The following is a 21353-nucleotide window of genomic DNA, read 5'->3' on the forward strand; positions in this document are numbered from 1 at the left end:
AATGACATATCAGATAAAGGGCTAGTATCCAAAATCTATAAAGAACTTCTCAAACTCAACACCCAAAGGACAAATAATCCAATCAAGAAATGGGCAGAAGACATGAACAGACATTTTTCCAAAGACATCCAAATGGCCAACAGACACGTGAAAAAGTGCTCCACATTGCTCAGCATCAGGGAAATCCAAATCAAAACCTCAATGAGAAACCACCTCACACCAGTCAGAATGGCTAAAATTAACAAGTCAGGAAACGACAGATGTTGGCGGGGATGCGGAGAAAGGGGAACCCTCCTACACTGTTGGCGGGAATGCAAGCTGGTGCAACCACTCTGGAAAACAGTATGGAGGTTCCTCAAAAAGTTGAAAATAGAGCTACCATACGATCCAGCCATTGCACTACTGGGTGTTTACCACAAAGATACAAATGTAGGGATCCGAAGGGGTATGTGCACCCCGATGTTTATAGCAGCAATGTCCACAATAGCCAAACCGTGGAAAGAGCCAAGATGTCCATCGACAGATGAATGGATAAAGAAGAGGTGGTATATATACACAATGGAATATTATGCAGCCGTCAAAAGGAATGAGATCTTGCCATTTGCAACGACATGGATGGAACTGGAGGGGGTTATGCTGAGTGAAATAAGTCAATCAGAGAAAGACATGTATCAGATGACCTCACTGATATGAGGAATTCTTAATCTCAGGAAACAAACTGAGGGTCGCTGGAGTGGTGATGGGGGGGTGGGAGGGACGGGGTGGCTGGGTGATAGACATTGGGGAGGGTATGGGCTATGGTGAGCGCTGTGAATTGTGCAAGACTGCTGAATCACAGATCTGTACTTCTGAAACAAATAATGCAATATATGTTAAGAAAAAAAAAGAAGATAGCAGGAGGGGAAGAACGAAGGGGAGTAAATCGGAGGGGGAGACGAACCATGAGAGATGATGGACTCTGAAAAACAAACCGAGGGTTCTAGAGGGGAGGGGGGTGGGGGGATGGGTTAGCCTGGTGATGGGTATTAAAGAGGGCACATTCTGCGTGGAGCACTGGGTGTTATGCACAAACAATGAATCATGGAACACTACATCAAAAACTAATGATGTAATGTATAGTGATTAACAATAAAAAATTTAAAGTAAAAAAAAAAAAAAAAAAGAGTTTCCTGATGTAGTCAGTCAGACACAGAAAAAGATAGCAGGATTTGGGATCAGAGATATCCAGGTTCAAACCTCAACTGTACCCGTATTGTGTGCCTTCAACAAGTAACTTAGCTGAAGATAACTTTTTTCATTGCGTAAAGTACTGATACACCTATCTTGAAGATAACGTAAAATAATGAATCCAGTTATATATTAAGATTTCAAGATAAAAGTAGTTACTGTTACTACTAATAAAAGCAAATCCTATTTTCACCATTATTAACAAGTTGCCAGAAAAAAGTCATCTGATGAATAACTAAATAAGAGGCAAGAATCTCTTGGACCCTAAATTGGGGGTGGGGGTGGAAGGGAATCTACGAAGGAGATTTTGAGGATGACTGGAGATTTTGACTATGCATTTTTCAATAATATTACAGAATTATATTTGTTTACTCAGGTGTGTTACTGTTATTGTGGCTATGTAGAAGAATACCTTTACTGTTAGGAGATGCACACTAAAGCATTCAGGGGTGGAGTCATGATGTCTGAAACTTATTTTCAAAGGATTCAGGGGGGGAAAAGAAACAATAAAGCAAACACGGTATTATGCTACCAGTTAATGAAGGGTTACAGGGTATTCTATAATCCTTCTGTAAATCTGAACATTTTCAAAGCAAAAAGGTGGGGGAGAAAAAAAAATCATGATTAAAATTTAACCAAGGCTTATTTACATAAATAGCAAGCTTTGGTGATAAAATCAGTAATGGCTTAAAATGTTTAACAGTGAAGTGTTAAAAATAAGATGTATACATTTTCCTGTTGACTCTTATGTCTAAGATTTTAAAATTTTTATATCTAGATAAGTGCAGATAAGAATTATGCAATAAATAATATAAAAATTACCATTGTATAGATCACTTTTTCTATTAAAAGATTATTAATCGCACACAGAAGTCCTTCAATAAACCTGCTGAGTTTACTTTTAAGTGAACATCTCACAGTAAAACATTAATTATATCCATTTTTGTACTTAGTGAGACAGGGAGATATGGTTGGAAACACAATTGCTAATTCTCCCCAAGGAATTATTTGGAAAAGTGAGGAATCTGAGCAAATTTAACTTGGATTCTACATGTACACATTTTGAATTAAAAAACAGATTCTTCTAGGGGTACCTGGGTGGCTCAGTTGGTTAAGCGACTGCCTTCAGCTCAGGTCATGATCCTGGAGTCCCAGGATCGAGTCCCGCATTGGGCTCCCTGCTCAGCGAGGAGCCTGCTTCTCCCTCTAACCCTCCCCCCTCTCATGTACTCTCTCTCTCTGTCTCTCTCATTCTCGTTCTCTCATGTAAATAAATCTTTAAAAAATTTAAAAAATTTAAAAATTAAAAATAGATTCTTCTAAGGAAATAAGCAGAAACAACGCTGAGCATTCCCTACACTGTTTTATCTTTCTGAGCACAAGACAAGAGGATCTTTCCCAGCCTCCTTTGCAGGCAGGTCAGAAACAAGAGTTCCAGTCCCACTTGGGTGTAAGTGCTGTAGCCACTTCCATGTCTGGCCCTTAAAAACCCCTGTGGGCTTCTCTAGCTCCATTTCCCATCCGTGGCAACCTCAAACGATGTGTGTCCAGACATCAAAGCTACAAGCTACAAGGTAGAGAAGGACCACCCGACCCACATCCACCTCAATGAGAGAAAGGAATGAACATACGCAGCTGCTCAGTTGCAGGAGCAGCTAATCTGAAACCCTGGTACAGCCTACAGTTTCCTACCCTGAAACTAAATGCATGCACCAAAAGGTGTGCCCAAGCTGTTCACCATAGCACTTTTTTTAAAGATTTTATTTATTTGACAGAGAGAACGCGTGCGCATGCGCACACACAAGCAGGAGGAACAGCAGAGGAAGAGGGAGAAGCAGGCTTGGCAGCCTGACCCTGGGCCCAATCCCAGGACTCCGGGATCATGACCTGAGCTGAAGGCAGGCACTTAAACGACTGAGCCACCCAGGTGCCCCATAGCATTTTTTATTTCAAAAATTAGAAACAAAAAAATGAACATCAATGGGAGATTGGTTTAATAAATGGTACCATGTTTCAAGAAACCAACAGGCAAGCATTTATTAAAAACCCTAATTTAGGGGTGTCTGGATGGCTCAGGTCATGATCTCAAGGTCCTGGGATCAAGCCCCGTGTCCAGGGTCCCTGCTCAGCAGGGAACCTGCTTCTCCCTTGCCCTCTGCTTGCCACTCCCCCTGCTTGTGTGCTCTCTGTCAAATAAATAAATTATTTTTTAAAAACCTAATTTAGATCTTCATTTATTAATATGGAAAAATGTTCATAATTATAGTTAAATTTTAAAAAATGCATGACAGTATATGCTAACTAAATTGAAATAAAAAATTAAACAAAAAATACATGACAACAGGGGTGCCTGGGTGGCTCACTTGGTTAAGTGGCTGCCTTTGGCTCAGGTCATGATCCCGGGGTCCTGGGATCTAGTCCTGTGTCCAGTTCCCTGCTCAGCGGGGAGTCTGTTTCTCCCTCTCCCTTGGCCCCTCCCCATCGCTTGTGCTCTCTCTCTCTCTTCCCCTCAAATAAATAATCTTTTTTTAAAAAATGCATGATAACAAACTGTATGTACTGTATGGTCCTAATGTTTGAGGAAAAAGTCTGTACAACCACTTATTTGTGTATACATGTACAGAAAAAAATTTGGAAGGATACTCATCAAAATGTTAGTAGTTCTATCTCCCAGTAGATTTTAGGTATTCTATTTTCTGAAAATTTCAGGGAGTATTTTTAAAATAAAGGTACGTTTAAAAAATGAACTAGCTAAAAGATTAAGCAAATTTAAGACTTAATTGATTTGCCTATTTTGGAGTATATGCTCATTTAATTTGTGCTAATTTTCTGACTCTGGTAAGCTAGACTCCCCACAACATTGACATTAGAAAGACTACATACTAGCCAGACCAAAATAGATCGCAAGGCCAGAGACAGACTTTTCTCTTTCACAATGATGGACAAATGACTAGTGGCCATGCAGTCTGGATGTTATTAAAATTTATAGTATTTATAGCACCAGCATGTGGTCTTAACCCAATCAGCACTCAGATACACATGAAACTTTCATTTTGACAAACCTTAATTGCTGTTTTCCCACAAGTGCTCAGTTTTGGTGATGTCACTACTACCCAGAATAGTCTCATCTTCCTAGAAACAGAAGCACTTCAATCCACAAATCTGTGGCAAACATTCGTTTTCTGGACTAGTATTGGACACATGGTTATATATCGGTTTTGGTTTCTAATGCTAGTACTTCAATGAAAGAGTGGCCAGAGCCTGAGTTTCCTAGTTTCCTCTTTTAACTTCTCAGACTACAAACTCTCATCTTTTATTCCTCTTGTATTTCTCATCTAGGAGGGAACGGGAGAAATAAGACCTGACTTTTGTCTTTGAGAACATTTACACTTATAGTAGGATTATTAGAGAAAGAATTAAAAAAAGAATCAGGAGAGAAAGAAAGTTTTCTCTTTCCATTATCCACACATGCGACTTTCTCTCAGTTATGGCACTTAGAAATACAGGGTGCATCTTATGACAGCCTCTCAGACATGTAAAAAATATTACCTTTTTTTTTTTTTTTTATAAAAAATCATCTACTTCACTGGTAAAAACTTTAAACACAAGGAAAAAAAGAAGTATAAAGACCTCTGTCTTCTTAAAACAACTGGGAAACGGTTTTAACAGCTCTCCCCCTAAAAAAATGTACATACAGATTTACCTCTATATTATATTCTGCCCCATCTGTGTTGATTCTTATTGTAATATCATCATCTCCTATGTGGGCTAGAACTCTAGAGTCAGGCTCACCTTAAGAGAAAAAAAAAAAAATTCCATCATTAAGAAATACTTACATCAAAAAATAAACTATGCACTACTGTCAGTAAAAAGCAGGTCCTTCATCAGAGTGGAATTTGCCTAGGTACTATAGAAATCTACCACAAAGAAACACAGGCCCCAGCAAAAAGCAAGATATTCACACTCCTAGAGAGTAGCCTCAACTCATTTGAAACCTTTCTCTTTCCCTCAATCCTCTTGTAAGAATTACCTAGAGTGTGTTATAGAGCAAAACCAAAAACAAACGTGTACATGTCCTTCCGAAATAACTTCACCTATTAGAAGTTAAGAAAGAACTAAGAGGAGGGTGCCTGGGTGGCTCAGCTGGTTAAGCGTCCAACTCTTGATTTCAGCCCAGGTCATGATCTCACACTTGGTGAGATCAAGCCCCCCACGGGCTCTGTGCTAGGTGTGCAGCCTGCTTAGGATTCTCTCCCTCTGCCCCACTCACCCCCCCAAAAAAGAGAGAGAGAGAGAGAGAGAAAGAAAGAAAGAGAGAGAGAGAAAAAACGAACAAAAGAACGAAGAGGAGGCAGAAAGCATGATTTGGAATACATAGGGCTTGAACTGCACTGTTTGCAGATTTTAATGCCATTTCTTTTTTCTGCAGAGGAAGTTCCAGAAGCCTCAATTGTTCATTTGATAAACTTGTTTGTTCATTAAGATATATCTTCAATAAATACTTAATGGAATCCTAAAGTCAATTATTTTATCTCCTAGCATCCCTATTTAAAATCTCATAAGGGAAGGGGGTGCCTGGGTGGCTCAGTCGTTAAGCATCTGCCTTCGGCTCGGGTTGTGACCCCAGGGTCCTGGGATTGAGCCCCACATCGGGCTCCCTGCTCCGCGGGAAGCCTGCTTCTCCCTCTCCCACTCCCCCTGCTTGTGTTCCTGCTCTCGTTCTCTCTCCCTGTCAAAGAAATAAATAAAGTCTTTTAAAAATAAAAGAAAAAAAAATTTCATAAGGGTAGCCTACAATCCTTCCCTGGAGACAAGAGGAAGTTAAATTCTTATCAACTGGAAGGAAATGCATTTTAATCATTAAAACAGACAATTAGTATACATGCTAAGATAATCCCCATTTCCTCCTGTCTGAATGTTCCTCTTTCCAAACTCATATAACTCAGATAAAACAAAGAATAGCACTTCTTCAACACCCCTTTTTCCTCCCACCAAAAAAGAATATGCAATCAAACTAGATCTGGATACCTAACACCCGTAGACACAAAGGCAAACAAACAAGCTCCATACTAACCAACCACGTGTCCACTGAAGAAATCCTGCCATTTGACGGTGTACTCACTTTCATCTTTACCATCTACCACCACGACTTTGAAATTTTGGGAAAAACGTTCAGTACTTGATGTCAGGTATAATTTAAAATGCCTAAAGAAAGAATGCATCCATATTTTACTCTAAGCACATAAAATTTTCACATAAAATTTTACTCTAAGCACATAAAATTAAACTTACTTAAAAAATAAGCTGACAGAGAGCTGACATTAATAAAACACTATGCAAGTTATAACTACTGTTTTACTAGGTACTTAGCATTATATCACCTATAAAGATGAATAGACAAAAAAAAAATTTTTTTTGACGAATTTCTTTAGCTGTAAGAATTTGGCAAACCAAAAAAAAAGACCAGATTTTGGTGGGGGGGGGGGAGATTCAAACAGCTTATGCTTTCATCTTTCCTGGAGACCATGAAGAATAAGGAAACACATGTGGATAATTTAAGTTGGAATCCTGCTTGTCTGAAAAATTTATCAAAGACTGGTATTATTAGATATGACTTATTGAATACCTATTCTGCACTAAACTCTGCTTACACTGTCTCCACTTCACACAGTAAATACTGCTGGCTGGAGGTCAATCAATATACTCAAGATTACACAGCTAGTAAATGATGAAATTGGAAACTGAACTTCATTTCAAAAGCCTGTATGTGCTGCCTCTAGCAATCAAGCTGGTCTTACTGCTGTGCAAAATTAATAATTGCTACTTTCTATATTTAAAAGCACTCATGCCTTTTTTCTCCTTCTAAAGAGAACTTATCCTGAAAAAAATTAATCCACAATTCCTATGAGGAATTTTGCTATGAGGAAATTTTCTATGAGGAATTTGCTATGAGGAATTTTCCTATGAGGAAAATAAATATAAGGTATCCAACACAGACATTAAAATACATACTCCAGCTCTTTAGTTGGCTTGATATTCTTTTGTTTTCTACCAGTTTCAGTCCTGACATAAAATCTGGGTGTGGTGAGCAAGAATTTTTCAATTATTATTTATCCTTTAAATGTGCCCAGGAACACCAAAGACAAAGGTATGTTTTTCATCTCAACCACAGGAACAAATTTTGTCAGCCATGGGATTGAAACTATGAAATGTTACTTCCCCATGGGTTTGTCTAAGTCTAAACTGCCAGAAAGAATTTAGACTAGGACTGTCTCCATAGCAACAAATATTTTTAACTTATTGAGCATAACAAGGTAATTTTAGTTCGCCTGTGGTTTTTCAATGGTCAAAGAGAAAGAGAGACAATAGAACATTATTTAAAAAATCCTTAGAACATCTTCTCCTGTTCGCCTAAAACCAATCTTCCCACACATTCACAGCTACAATTTCTTTGTTATGCTGACGACTTTGTTATTAAAAAAAAAAAAAAAAGCATCCCATTCTAAATGCATTATTCAGTTTCAGAGCCCTTTAGGAGTCTTAATATTACTTTTACTTAACGTTCTTTCTAGAAAAATCACTGAAATTGCCTTGTTTTCTACACTAAGAATCTGCTCTTCTATAAAGATAAGGACCAACGGATGGTAAAATTCCTGTTTTCTGATTTTCCAATCTTCACCTTTGAGCTATAAAACCTCCAACAGGATATGTCGGTCAGAATTTATATTTTACTTTATCTTCCCAAAATTATGTGAAGTCATGTACTTATAGACTTCCTTTAGCATTTTCATTTATCTGAGTTTTGATTTAAGGATTTACGGTAACTACAAACTAGTGTTAATCCACCTGAATTGACAGTATTTCCTTTTTGTATATATTACACAATGTCTAATTAAATGTCACCATATATAGTTACCAATTTATTCTCTTATGATGAGAACTTTTAAGATCTACTCTCTTAGTAAATTTCACATATGCAATACAATATTAACTATAGTCACCATACTGTACATTACATCCCCATGACTTATTTATGACTGGGAGTTTGCACCTCATGTCTATTTTTAACGGTCCATTTAGCTGGATATGTATCACTTCCATTTCTTTACTAGTTCTAGCCCTCGTCAAATAATTTGGGATATTTCACTTTTAAGAGAAATATCTAAATCTTTTTTTAAAGGTGCAACGTTAAAAAAAAAAGTAACTATCAAAAAGTAGTAAAACAATATTTTTAACTTTTTCATTATTTTAGAATAATAGTATTTCTTGATTTATAAAACAGATGAAATGTTAACTTCTAGGCAAATTTCAGGTTTTTTCTTTATAAAATTACTTTTTAACTCCCCATACAATTTCTCAGTGTTTCCATGCTTTTCAACTGCTATTATAATAGTCATATACAAATTCAATTTTATGACCTTGGTTTAAATTACCTTGCCTTCCACTACTGTCTAAAACCAGAAAATCTAATCATTTACAATTACCATCAAGTAATGAGCAGCTTCACATTGGTAAGTTCGGCCCTATATAAACTGATCATTTCAAATATCCCACTTTGTTTTCTTTTAACACAGCATTAACAGAAAGGGCTTTGGAGTCTGACAAACCTAGCTCAAATCCTGTCTCCACCACTTACTCATGGCCTTAATCTCTGAATCTAAGTATCTTCATTTACAAATGAAAATAATACCATAATGCCACCTACTAATAACTGAATAGTTTTCAGGGTTAAATAAACTATTTTAAAGTACCTGATCCAAAGTTCTCCTACACAGATACATTTCCATTTAAACACTTAAGATGGGGGCACCTGGGTGGTTCAGTTGGTTAAGCACCTAGCTTTGGCTCAGGACATGACACCAGACCTCTGGGATCGAGCCCCAAGTCACCTCTGGCTCTCTGCTCAGTGGGGAGTCTGCTCCCTCACCCTCTGCCCCTGCTCCACGCCCAGCTTCTGCTCTCTCTCACTCTCACTCCCTCAAATAAATAAAATCTTGAAGAAAAAAAAAACCCTTAAGATGGAAACCCTGTCAAATAAATTACAAATCTCCCTGCTTCTTTACACAGAGAGATAATCCGTAGATATTGTTGAACATTTCCTTAAAGAACCAACGTCATCTATGAGACCTGAAAGAGAGGAATGTGTGAGATTATGAGAGTATTTCCCCCCATAGAAAAGACTCTACGAGTCACCTCAAACCTAACTTAAAAAAAAACCTAGAAAGCTAAATTTTGAGTTATTTTGCAGTTTTCCCCTTATCCTTTGCTCCTAATTTATATCTTAATACTATACCCACTCCTGGGACGCCTGGGTGGCTCAGTTGGTTAAGCGGCTGCCTTCGGCTCAGGTCGTGATCCCAGGGTCCTGGGAACGAGTCCTATATCGGGTTCCCTGCTCAGTGGGGAGCCTGCTTCTTGATCTGTCTGCCTCTCCCCCTGCTTGTGCTCTAACAAATAAATAAAATCTTTAAAAAAAAAAATACTATATCCGCTCCTTCACCAAAATCCCTATGGGCACAGCAGAAACAGCACAGGCTTGTATTCAAATCCTTTGTCTTCCATTCACTAGCTGAGTGACCTTGAGCAAGTTACCCAACCTCTGTGAGTCTCAATTTTTTTCCCCAAAAGCTGAGTAACGAAAACTTTGTGGAGCGCAGTGAGAATTAGAGGCATGTGCAAAGTGCCTCCTCAAGTAAATTACACAAAGTAAGTAGTAGATAGACTATGATTATTATTAACATCACTGTTCAAATTTGCTATAGGTCTGGAAGCTGGATAACCAATATGACAATATTTTGACATGAACTCTGACAGAAATTATTCAAAAATAATCTAAGGATGATGGCAATAACTAAAAAAAAAATACCAAAAAGATATTGTAAAATATATTTGCATAAAATATCAGTTACACATATGGTAAATATACTAAGCATGACTACAGTTCAGGATCCAAATAAACCAATCAGAAAAATGGTAAAAGGATACAAAAAGGTAGACAGAGAAAAATAAATAACTCATAAACACATGAAAAGATGCTCAATTTCACACAAAATGAAAATCAAGACAAATATGAGACACCATCCCCTTTCACAGGGACAAAAATTAAAGGCTGATAAAACCTCATATTGCCAAGGATAACAAGAAACAGGTAAGCTCATACACTGCTGCTAGAAGAATAAATTGGGCTAATGTCTTTAGGAAGAAATATGGTAACATCAGTAAACATTTACAGTATGTATACCCTTGACTCATTCTCCTTTCAGGAATGTATCCTATAAAAATACCTAGACAAGGTATATTCACAAAGATATTTATTGAAGCACTGTTTGCTATAGAAAACAAAAATCACTTTAGTTAAACAATATGTATTTATAAGTTATTAGCCAACAAACTGTTACAATTCTATGCAATAGGAATATTTATGCAGCTGTTAAAAATGAGGTAAATATACTTATCTATATTACCTACACGTACACAGATCTACATGCAAAAAATATACATTAAAATCTTTAGAGGTTTATTTGGGAAACCTCTCTAGGTCAACGAAGTTTGAGGAGAAGTGAAAATTTCTTATACCCTCCATAGTTTGCTTTTTAAACCAAGTTTATGTATTATTTTCTTTTTTTAAAAATACTTCTTCGGGGGGCACCTGGGCGGCTCAGTAAGTTAAGCGTCTGCTTTCAGCTCAGGTCATGATCCCCGAGTCCTGGGATCGAGCCCCACATTGGGCTCCCTGCTGAGCAGAGAGTCTGCTTCTCCCTCTGCCCCTCCCCCGGCTCATTCTCTCTCTCTTTCTCTCAATAAATAAAATTTTAAAAAAATAAAACGATTAAAAAAATAAAAAAAACAGGCCTTCCCCATTTGTTGGGGAAGGCCTAACCTACAAATTCAAAGTGATTCAGTCCATTTACACCTCTCAGTGTGTGTTTTAACATTAGTAAAGCTCCCTAAAATGACTTCAGAAAGAGGCCTGCAATTATCTAACAGATTTATATCTGCAAAACATAAGAGAAAGCAAAAGAAAAGAAAGAAAAGACCACATCAATTTATGCCACAATGTAAGAGGAACTCAATACACACAGAGCACTGATTTCTCTATCCAGCTTACCACAAGGCTGTGGGGTCCTGAACAAATCCTTGATCTCTAAACCTCAGTGTCTTCACATATAAAATGAAGATAATATTTAGTACACAATTGATGGTTCTAAAGTAGCATTCAATATTTTACGGTATCATAAATCATGCAATTAATTAAAATCCTTTGTTAGAATCCCACAAACATTATTACCATCAATAACTTTGGAATACCCATTTGCTTGTTTTAATAATCATCACTATGAACTTTAGAATAAGCAACAAGCAATATAAGAATTATGACTGTAATTATATCAATTACAAATTTTTAAAATGTAACTTCCTAAGGCTCCAGTAAACACCCTTATTTTTCTACTTTTGCCAAACTAAGTCCCCCATTGCCCCAATATTTTTTTTATAAATAGTTCAAATTACCTTTTCAAGGCTGAAAAAGTCAGTAGTGTTTCTAAATGTGTTGAGGCCCGTAGATCCCTTTTTCTTACTGAGTGCTGTTGGATATTGGATAAAGAGAGGATATCGTAGTCTGAGAGTAAAGAATCAAGCTTTTCTGAAACAAAGGTAAAAAGGTTATTAACACCTAAATTTACTGATCAATTTTAATATCACTAAAATGACAAGGTCTGACAACAAACTCTGACATAACACATTTTGAAGTGCTAAGCACAACCTATGAAGCATTCTTGCCAAAACAGATAAATAAAAAGCAAAAAAAAAAAAAAAAAAAAACACACACACACACAAATTAAACCTGAATTTAATCAAGACCTAACTTCCAGTTTTTAAGACAACGGGATTAGACTGCCAAATTAACTAACGACCTTAGGAAGCAATCAGCCACATCCAGAATGTGAGAATTCCTACAGAATAAATGACCCAATATCTTCAGGAAATAAATGGTATGGGAAAGAAGGGACAGGCAGAGACACAATACAGTGGTCCTCTCTTATCTGAGGTTTCGAGTTGCGAGGTTTCAGTTACCTGAGGTCAGCTGTGGTCTGTCAGGAGGTCAGTACACATGAGCCTAACACCAGGTCAAAATGCCTACATCATTCACTTCACTTCACCTCAACATATATGCAGTTTATCATCTCACAGCATCACAAGAAGGGTAAGTACAGTAAAAGAAGATCTGAGGAGGGGCACCTGGCTGGCTCAGTTGGTAGAGCATGCAATTCTTGATCTTGGAGTTGTGAGTTCAAACCCCACATTGGGCAGAGAGCTCACTTAAAAAAAAAAAAAAAATGCAATCCCCATCAAAATACCATCCACTTTTTTCAAAGAAATGGAACAAATAATCCTAAAATTTGTACGGAACCAGAAGAGACCCCGAATAGCCAGAGGAATGTTGAAAAAGAAAAGCAAAGCTGGCGGCATCTCAATTCCGGACTTCCACCTCTATTATAAAGCTGTCATCATCAAGACAGTATGGTACTGGCACAAAAACAGACACATAGATCAATGGAACAGGATAGAGAGCCCAGAAATGGACCCTCAACTCTGTGGTCAACTCATCTTTGACAAAACAGGCAAGAATGTCCAATGGAAAAAAGACAGTCTCTTCAACAAATGGTGTTGGAAAAATTGGACAGCCACATGCAGAAGAATGAAACTGGAGCATTTCCTTACACCACACACAAAAATAGACTCCAAATGGTTGAAAGACCTAAATGTGAGACAGGAGTCCATCAAAATCCTAAAGGAGAACACAGGCAGCAACTTCTTCCTAGAAACATCGCCAAAGGCAAGGGAAGCAAGGGCAAAAATGAACTACTGGGATTTCATCAAGATCAAAAGCTTTTGCACAGCAAAAGAAGCAGTCCACAAAACCAAAAGACAACCAACAGAATGGGAGAAAATATTTGCAAATGACATATCAGATAAAGGGCTAGTATCCAAAATCTATAAAGAACTTCTCAAACTCAACACCCAAAGGACAAATAATCCAAACAAGAAATGGGCAGAAGACATGAACAGACATTTTTCCAAAGAAGACATCCAAATGGCCAACAGACACGTGAAAAGGTGCTCCATATCGCTCGGCATCAGGGAAATCCAAATCAAAACCTCAATGAGATACCCCCTCACACCAGTCAGAATGGCTAAAATTAATAAGTCAGGGAACGACAGATGTTGGCGGGGATGCGGAGAAAGGGGAACCCTCCTACACTGTTGGCGGGAATGCAAGCTGGTGCAACCACTCTGGAAAACAGTATGGAGGTTCCTCAAAAAGTTGAAAATAGAGCTACCATACGATCCAGCCATTGCACTACTGGGTGTTTACCACAAAGATACAAATGTAGGGATCCGAAGGGGTATGTGCACCCCGATGTTTATAGCAGCAATGTCCACAATAGCCAAACCGTGGAAAGAGCCAAGATGTCCATCGACAGAAGAATGGATAAAGAAGAGGTGGTATATATACACAATGGAATATTATGCAGCCGTCAAAAGGAATGAGATCTTGCCATTTGCAACGACATGGATGGAACTGGAGGGGGTTATGCTGAGTGAAATAAGTCAATCAGAGAAAGACATGTATCAGATGACCTCACTGATATGAGGAATTCTTAATCTCAGGAAACAAACTGAGGGTCGCTGGAGTGGTGATGGGGGGGTGGGAGGGACGGGGTGGCTGGGTGATAGACATTGGGGAGGGTATGGGCTATGGTGAGCGCTGTGAATTGTGCAAGACTGCTGAATCACAGATCTGTACTTCTGAAACAAATAATGCAATATATGTTAAGAAAAAAAAAGAAGATAGCAGGAGGGGAAGAACGAAGGGGAGTAAATCGGAGGGGGAGACGAACCATGAGAGACGATGGACTCTGAAAAACAAACCGAGGGTTCTAGAGGGGAGGGGGGTGGGGGGATGGGTTAGCCTGGTGATGGGTATTAAAGAGGGCACATTCTGCGTGGAGCACTGGGTGTTATGCACAAACAGTGAATCATGGAACACTACATCAAAAACTAATGATGTAATGTATGGTGATTAACATAACAATAAAAAAATTTAAAGATTAAAAAAGAAAGGATTTTGGGAGAGACCACATTCATGTGACTTTTATTACAGTCTATTGTTATAATTGTTCTGTTTTATTATTACTGTTGTTAATCTCTTATTATGCCTAATTTAGAAATGAAACTTTACCGTAGGTATGTATGTACAGGAAAAACATTCTGTCATAGGGTTCAGTACTATCCACAGTTTCAGGCATCCACTGGGGGTCTTGGAACGTATCCCCCCATAGATAAGCAGGGACTACTCTAGACAAGAACACAGCAAGCAAGCCAATGTGTGAACCTTTTTGGATCCTACATCAAACAAATCAATGTGGAAAGATATTTGTGACAATTAGGGAATCTGAACATGAGTTCACATTCATACTAGATACTAATAATTTGGTATCTCAGGGTGTCATATTACATTATCAGCTAAATTCTAAATTCAAGGCATTTCCAGCTTGTCTGTTTAAAATTTCTAAGATGAAGGTGACCAACTTGACCTGACCACTGCTAAGCTGGGGATACATCAATTCCTTATCAATTGATGTGTAGTATGAAAGAGCAACAAATGAACAAATGTATTAATGGCCTGAGCAAACCGAAAGTAAATCTTTACAGAGAAATTACATATTCCAAATTAAAGAGCAAAAAAGTGGTAACATCCCAAACACTGCTGCCCTCAACAGACACAGAATGATCAATCCACTGGACATTAGAAGTGATATGACCAAACTAATCCCTGAAAAAAAACCAACATTAATTGTTTTACCCGACTGACTTGGAACCCAAGAAAAGCAAAGATGTGCTGCCGTAAAGATAAAACAAAATGTTTTTATTTGGTGTAGAGCAAAAGTAAACACTATAAAGTATATGATACCCATGTAAGTCGCTTTTCATCAGCAACTCTGCTGCCTCGTCCAAAATCAGGAGGATTTTTGGAAGAGAATTTTGGTGACTGAAATCTCTGTAGAAACTGTCTAAAAATATTTGAGCTGATGCTTTCCTTTTCTCTCAACAAATATCAGTACAGAAGCAATGGTATTCAAAATCATTCCACTGGACTTAGAATGTCCTTAAAATATAGCACCAGGAGCTTAAAATACAAGTATATTGTTACTGAGTTTAAAATATGCCCACAAGACCACCTAATACTCTTCTCCCTCTTCTCCACTCACCAATTCATTAATTCACTATTACATGCCAGGCTCTGGTCTCAGTACTGATACAGCATTAAATAGAGCAAAGTCCTTGCCTACTGCAGCACTCATTTTAGTGTGGGAGAGACAATGCACAATATAGGTCAGTGCTGTGGACACTGAGGCAGAAGAGCAAAGACAGGGAGTAGGCAGGGCCTGTTTATAAAGAGTGGCCAAAAGAAAAATGCTTCACTGTTACACAATATTTAAAACCTGAAGAAAACAAGAGGTAAGCATGATGCGATATGATGAAAGTAAATGTCATCAAAGTCCACCCAAGTCAGGGCACCGCGGTGGCTCAGTCAGATAAGCGACTGACTCTTGATTTCGGCTCTGGTCATGACCTCAGGCTCAAAAGCACCGTGTGGGGCTCTGTGCTCAGTGGGGAGTCTGTTTCTCTCCTCCCTCTGCCCCTCCCCCAATGTGCACGTTTGCTCTAAAATAAATGCAAAAAATCTTAAAAAAAAAAAAACCCATCCAAGGCTCTAACTCAAGATAATATTAAATAAAGTGGCAGCAAAGTTCACATCTATTGGGTACCACTCGTTTTCCATCAACAAAACTTCCTTTAAAATTTAACCCGTAGAACGGCTGTTTCAAAAGGCATCAATCACTTTTATGCCAATAGATGGTCCTTGTTGATTTGGCCTTGTTAATTACAAGGCTTAGCAGCACCAATGAAAAACCTTCAAGAAGCTTACCATTTATTCAACTTTTTTTTTTTTTTTTTTTTTTTTAACGTAGGCTCCATGCCCAACGTGGGGCTCCAACTCATGGGCCCAAGATCAAGATTCACATGCTCTACCGACTGAGCCAGCCAGGTGTCCCTATTCAACAATTTTTGAGTGTGTGTTTCCTACAAGACACCTTGCTGGGTGTTTTATTATGTAATCTATACAAACATACCTGATGTAGTATCCCCTTTTGACAGATGAAGAAACAAGCTCAGGGAGAAGTACATCACAAAGCTAATTTAGCACAGAACCAAGATTTGAACTTGAGCTTCTCTGGCTGAAAACCCCAAGCTTCACTGATGTCATACTTGTGAAAAACCTTAAAAATATCCTGGCTCTGGAGTGCCTGCATGGCTCAGTCGGTAGAGTGTGAGACTCCTGATCTCGGGGTCATGAGTTCAAGCCCCATACTGGGTGTGGAGCCTACTTTAAATAAATTAATTTTTTTAAAGTTAAATATATATATATATATATATATATATATATATATATATATATATAGCCTATATACGTACGTGTGTGTGTGTGTGTGTGTGTGTGTGTGTGTGTGTGTGTATCTCCTAGGGGCACCTGGGTGGCTCAGCCAGTTAAGTGTCTGCCTTCGGCTCAGGTCATGATCCCAGGGTCCTGGGATCAAGCCCCACATCAGGCTCCTTGCTCAGTGGGTAGCCTGCTTCTCCCTCTCCCTCTGCCTGCCGTTCCCCCTGCTTGTGCTCACGCTCTCTCGCACCTTCTCTCTGTCAAATAAATAAAAATCTTAAAAACAAAACAAAACCTAGCTCTTCCCGGACCTTCTATTTCTCGGCTTCCTACGTTTTGATGTGTTGACCAAACATGGCCTCGCCTCCCTCTGAATGCTGTAGCCCTTTGTTACTACCTTTTTTCTGGCACTTTTGTATTATATTTGTCTTCTCTCACAAAGAGACTGTAAAACAGCCGAAAGGGAGCTGGGCTGTATTATTCACAGTACCCTTACCTCACAAAACCCAGCACAGCACCTTGCAAAAAAACAGCATTGCTGTGTCTACAAATTGCATAAATCCTCAATGCTGAGATGCTGATACAATCCTTTACAGCTCTTCAACTTCCCTGATACAGGTTGGTACATGAATTCAGTTTCATTCAAGATCATAATCACTCCTACTGCCTGAGAAACTTAACCTCAATACTGTAGTGTCATTGTCAATAACATAAGCCAGTTGTTCTCAAAGTATGGTCCCCACACCAGCAGCATCACCTGGGAACTTGTTAGAAAGGCCAGTTTTCAGGTCTCCTCTCAGTCCTACTCAATCAGAAATCCTTGGGTTGAGGCCCAGCGATCTGTGTTTAACATGCCTTCCAGGTGATGCTGATGCACTCAGCTTTGAGAACCACTGAACTAGGCTCAAGGAAGCAGCTCAAAGTAAAGATAAAAGCTTTAGGCACAAAGATGGACCTTGTTCAGGCTTGCATTATTTTTAAGAACAAAAATCAGAAACAAGGACGGAGAAACAGATAAACTATAGCACTTCCAAATGACCAAAGAAAAATCTACAATCATTAAAACTGCTGGTAACAACAGATTTTTAAGAACATGGGAAAATACACTATAATATTAAACAAGCGTAGATTAAAAAAACTATTCATATTGCATGATCTTAACTCTGTATAAAAATAGGTCTAGAAAAAAAGAAAGAGCACGATAGTAACATCACTGGTTATCTTTACATATATTTTCCATAATAAGCACTTTTAAAATGTAGCTTGCTAAAGCACTTTAAAATACCTAACTAATGTGTTTCAACTGTAATTTGTCCTCTTATAATAGCTAGATAGCTCACACTGGATGCCCTGGAGCCATCCCAGACAACCTGGGACAGGCACTCCCCTCATGCCACAAGCAGAGATCCTGCTCTCACGACAGCCCTTCACTAGCAAGGAGCCTCTCAGATACCGGGGAGTTTCACCCTACTTCACCTCCAAAATTCCAACCACTGGTAATCTCAACTTTCTATAGCTTTTTCAACAGAATCTGAAACACTTCCCAAGAGTTTATCTTTTATCTATATCCAAATCTCTCAATAAACTTAAGTACAAGCCACTTAATTGTCTTTCTTAGCACTCCACACAATGGCTGCCCAGGGAACACCTTCCCTGCTTTCTACAAGTTATTCCAGCAGTCCAGCAGTAAACAACTGAGCTTTTCTCATTTTAGCTGGCTACAAACACAAAATTAGAAAATAACAGACACAATTCAAAAGGTCAAACTAGAGCACTACTTTATTTAGGTACCCCCTGCCCAACCCTCCCCGCTCTTCTCTGCCACATGCTATGGCTTCCCTCACTCGGCCTCCCGTGTCCAGTTAGTTTCTAGTCTTAGAGACGCTACCCTCCCTACCGCTTTTGTATCTTTGCCACCCCCACCGCGCCTTTCCTGAATACACATTCTGCACTTCATTTTCCTCCCTTCCACCAGACCCCTCCTATTCATTTCTTCAGCATTTACTGAAAATGTTCCACCTTCCAGGCACTAGGGATATAATGGAAAGAAAGAGAAACATATTTCTGATATTATGACACTGGAGGAAAGACCACACCATACACAAAAATTACAAAGTATGTAAAGTACCAAGGGCGAGGAAGTGGCAAAGAAGTTATGGAAGGACAGAGCAGGAGGATGACCCCTGCCTGGCGAGCCAAGGATGCTTTCCCAGGGAAACAGTATTGAAGTTAAGACCAAAAGGATGAGGAGACCACCAAGAGAAAGAAAGGAGAGGGTTCTAAGTAGAGGGCCTAAGACATACGCCGAGGTCCCCAAGAAACACAGAGCATAATTCTCAAAGAAACGAAAGCAACTCATTGAAGCCGGAGGACACAACGGCACACAGATGGGAAGAGGTGTGAGACTGGAGGCAGGCAGAATTCGGTCACAACGGGCCAGGGAACTAAGTTAAGGATTTTGGATTGTGGATAAGGCAACAGCTATACGAAATTTCACCATGACTGCAGTGTGGAGCGTGGGAGGGAACAAGACCAGAGTCTGGGAAATCAGCTAGTAAGCAGCCAAGCAATCCAGGCGGAGATCACGAAAAGACCCCTAGGTTTCTGGCATTGGTACGTGGGTAAGATAGTGGCACCACATTCACTGAGATAAAAAAGAAACACGAGTAGGAGGTTGGGGGGGGAGCTGACAGAAGGGGACAGCTGGATGCTGAAAGATTCTGGAGTTCCACACTACTTCTTGTTCTTCATATAGTTTACAATTACATTGTTCATTTACATAGGATTTTTCCGCATTATCATATATTTGCAGTTATGTTACTGATAAGTCACAGTGATTTTAGGCAGGGAGAAATCAAATCTGTTCTGTATGATTTTCAACACTGACATGAGCAGTAAAAAGCAGCTGATACTTCATTCCTTCTCTATGTTCTCAAAGAATAAGGAGAAACCTGGAGCTTCAGGCCTGCAATAAACTGGCTTTCTTGATATAGGTGTGAAGTGGCCTATAGATTTCATAAACCTACCACTCCATCCTTCTTTTACACCCAAATTGTCTCATCTCTGGGATATGCTTTTATGGCCACTGACTGATACAGTGACAAACTACACCCATATTTCTTTCGTCAAGCCCAGAGTCAACACTTTTAAGATAAAACCAATTTTAAGTTGTTTTTTTTTTTTTTTAAGATTTTATTTGTCAGAGAGAGAGAGAGAGTACGCACAAGCAGGGGGAGCGTCAGGCAGAGAGAGAAGCAGGCTCCCCACTGATCAGGGAGCCCGATGTGGGACTCGATCCCAAGACCCTGGGATCATGACTTGAGCCAAAGGCGGATGCTTAACCCACTGAGCCACCCAGGTGTCCCAAGATAAAAGAATCAACTGTTGTATGAAAAGAGTCCAGGAACACTTGTGGACTTTTTACTTAATTTCTTTTCTTTTTGCAATAAATTGAGTATTCTTGGACTATAACTTGCAAGTATAATGCAGAACGCTGTAGCCCTCTGCTCACTCTCTACTGCTCTGCTGTGTGGAGTACAAAGCGTTTCCCAAGATGACACTATCAGTGTCATCTTCTGGTGTCAGAAGTGGAAAAGAAAAAGCCAGGACTGCTGTGAAGTGTTCAGTCTGCTTGTGTAGAAGACACATGAGACCTGAATGTACTTCAGGACTCCCCAAATGATGCCGGAGAAGCCCAGGTTACTGTGAAGTAGGCCCCAGATGTGGGTGAATTCCTCCCTGGAACTAAAGGATGAGAAAAAGGAGAGCAGTGCTCTCTGCTAGGCAGTGGAGCCCAGGCCTGGGACCTAAAAACTTAATTTTCTGGGTTTACACCAGTTAGGGGGCATGGAGGATGAGCTGCCTCAGTAATTCCCTATCAAGAACTCTTCACCAGGGCCAAGATTCTCCAGCGAGGCCAGTCACACGGAAATTCTGAGCCCAAATAAAAGTCAGCACAACCCAAGGGAACCTCTAAGGAAACCGGGATTGGTCCATACAGCTCTGTAGCTGAAAGGGACACAAACTCAGGTTAGGCAATGAGACTACTTCCGTAATATCAAGTGGGCAGTTGGACACATGAGTATGGAGCTTCAGAGAACAAGTCTAGATCAGAGTACATATTTAGTAGTTACCAGAATAACAAGCAAATGTTAAGTGAAACCAGGGCAGCAGATGAGACTTGTCAGGGCCTACAACTCATGTTAAAAGAAAAGAAAGGAAGAGAGAAAGAAGTGGTGTGGGGAGGTAGATACCAATCCCCTTGGTTGATTTTAGGGCTAAGGTAAGGGATATATGAAAAAGCACTTTATTTCACTTCCCTACCTCAGTAAAACCAATTTCCTACTCCTCCTTCCCTCCATCAATCTTTTTCAGACTTTCTTTAAATTATACTTCCAACTGAAAACACCATCCCTCACAAATACAAAATGGTAAAGAACCCAAAAATCAATGACATTTGGCCTCAAAGGACACCTACACTTAATGTTCTGGAAACTCTGTAAAAGCCAAAAGAATTTCTCCCAATGTCTCCACCATGGCTCTCTGCTTAACTTTTCATTCTATTCTAGAAATACAGTTTAATCTCTTCTTCGACTAGTTCAAAGCAGACTGGCATTAA

General features: G+C 39.2%; 1 protein-coding gene across 4 annotated transcripts in view; it reads right to left on the bottom strand.

Moving 5' to 3' along the window:
* ADAM17 (ADAM metallopeptidase domain 17) overlaps positions 1 to 21353 on the bottom strand; it is a 60349-nt gene that overhangs the window by 35464 nt on the left and 3532 nt on the right. For 2 of the 4 annotated variants that reach the window (XM_025867718.2, XM_073896978.1), the window contains exons 1-3: positions 11737 to 11870; positions 11336 to 11385; positions 6302 to 6432 (exon numbers count right to left, since the gene is read on the bottom strand). In XM_025867718.2, coding sequence (XP_025723503.1) covers positions 6302 to 6364 — 63 coding nt within the window. In that variant the 5' untranslated portion in view covers positions 6365 to 6432; positions 11336 to 11385; positions 11737 to 11870. Of the gene's footprint in view, positions 1 to 4930; positions 5020 to 6301; positions 6433 to 11335; positions 11386 to 11736; positions 11871 to 21353 lie in introns of those variants that run through there. The other 2 variants (XM_025867719.2, XM_025867716.2) reach the window with 2 other exon arrangements.

This window comes from Callorhinus ursinus, unplaced genomic scaffold (genome assembly GCF_003265705.2).
Source record: "Callorhinus ursinus isolate GAN/ISIS: 27379988/994484 unplaced genomic scaffold, GSC_fseal_2.0 scaffold10, whole genome shotgun sequence".
NCBI classification, from domain to species: domain Eukaryota; kingdom Metazoa; phylum Chordata; class Mammalia; order Carnivora; family Otariidae; genus Callorhinus; species Callorhinus ursinus.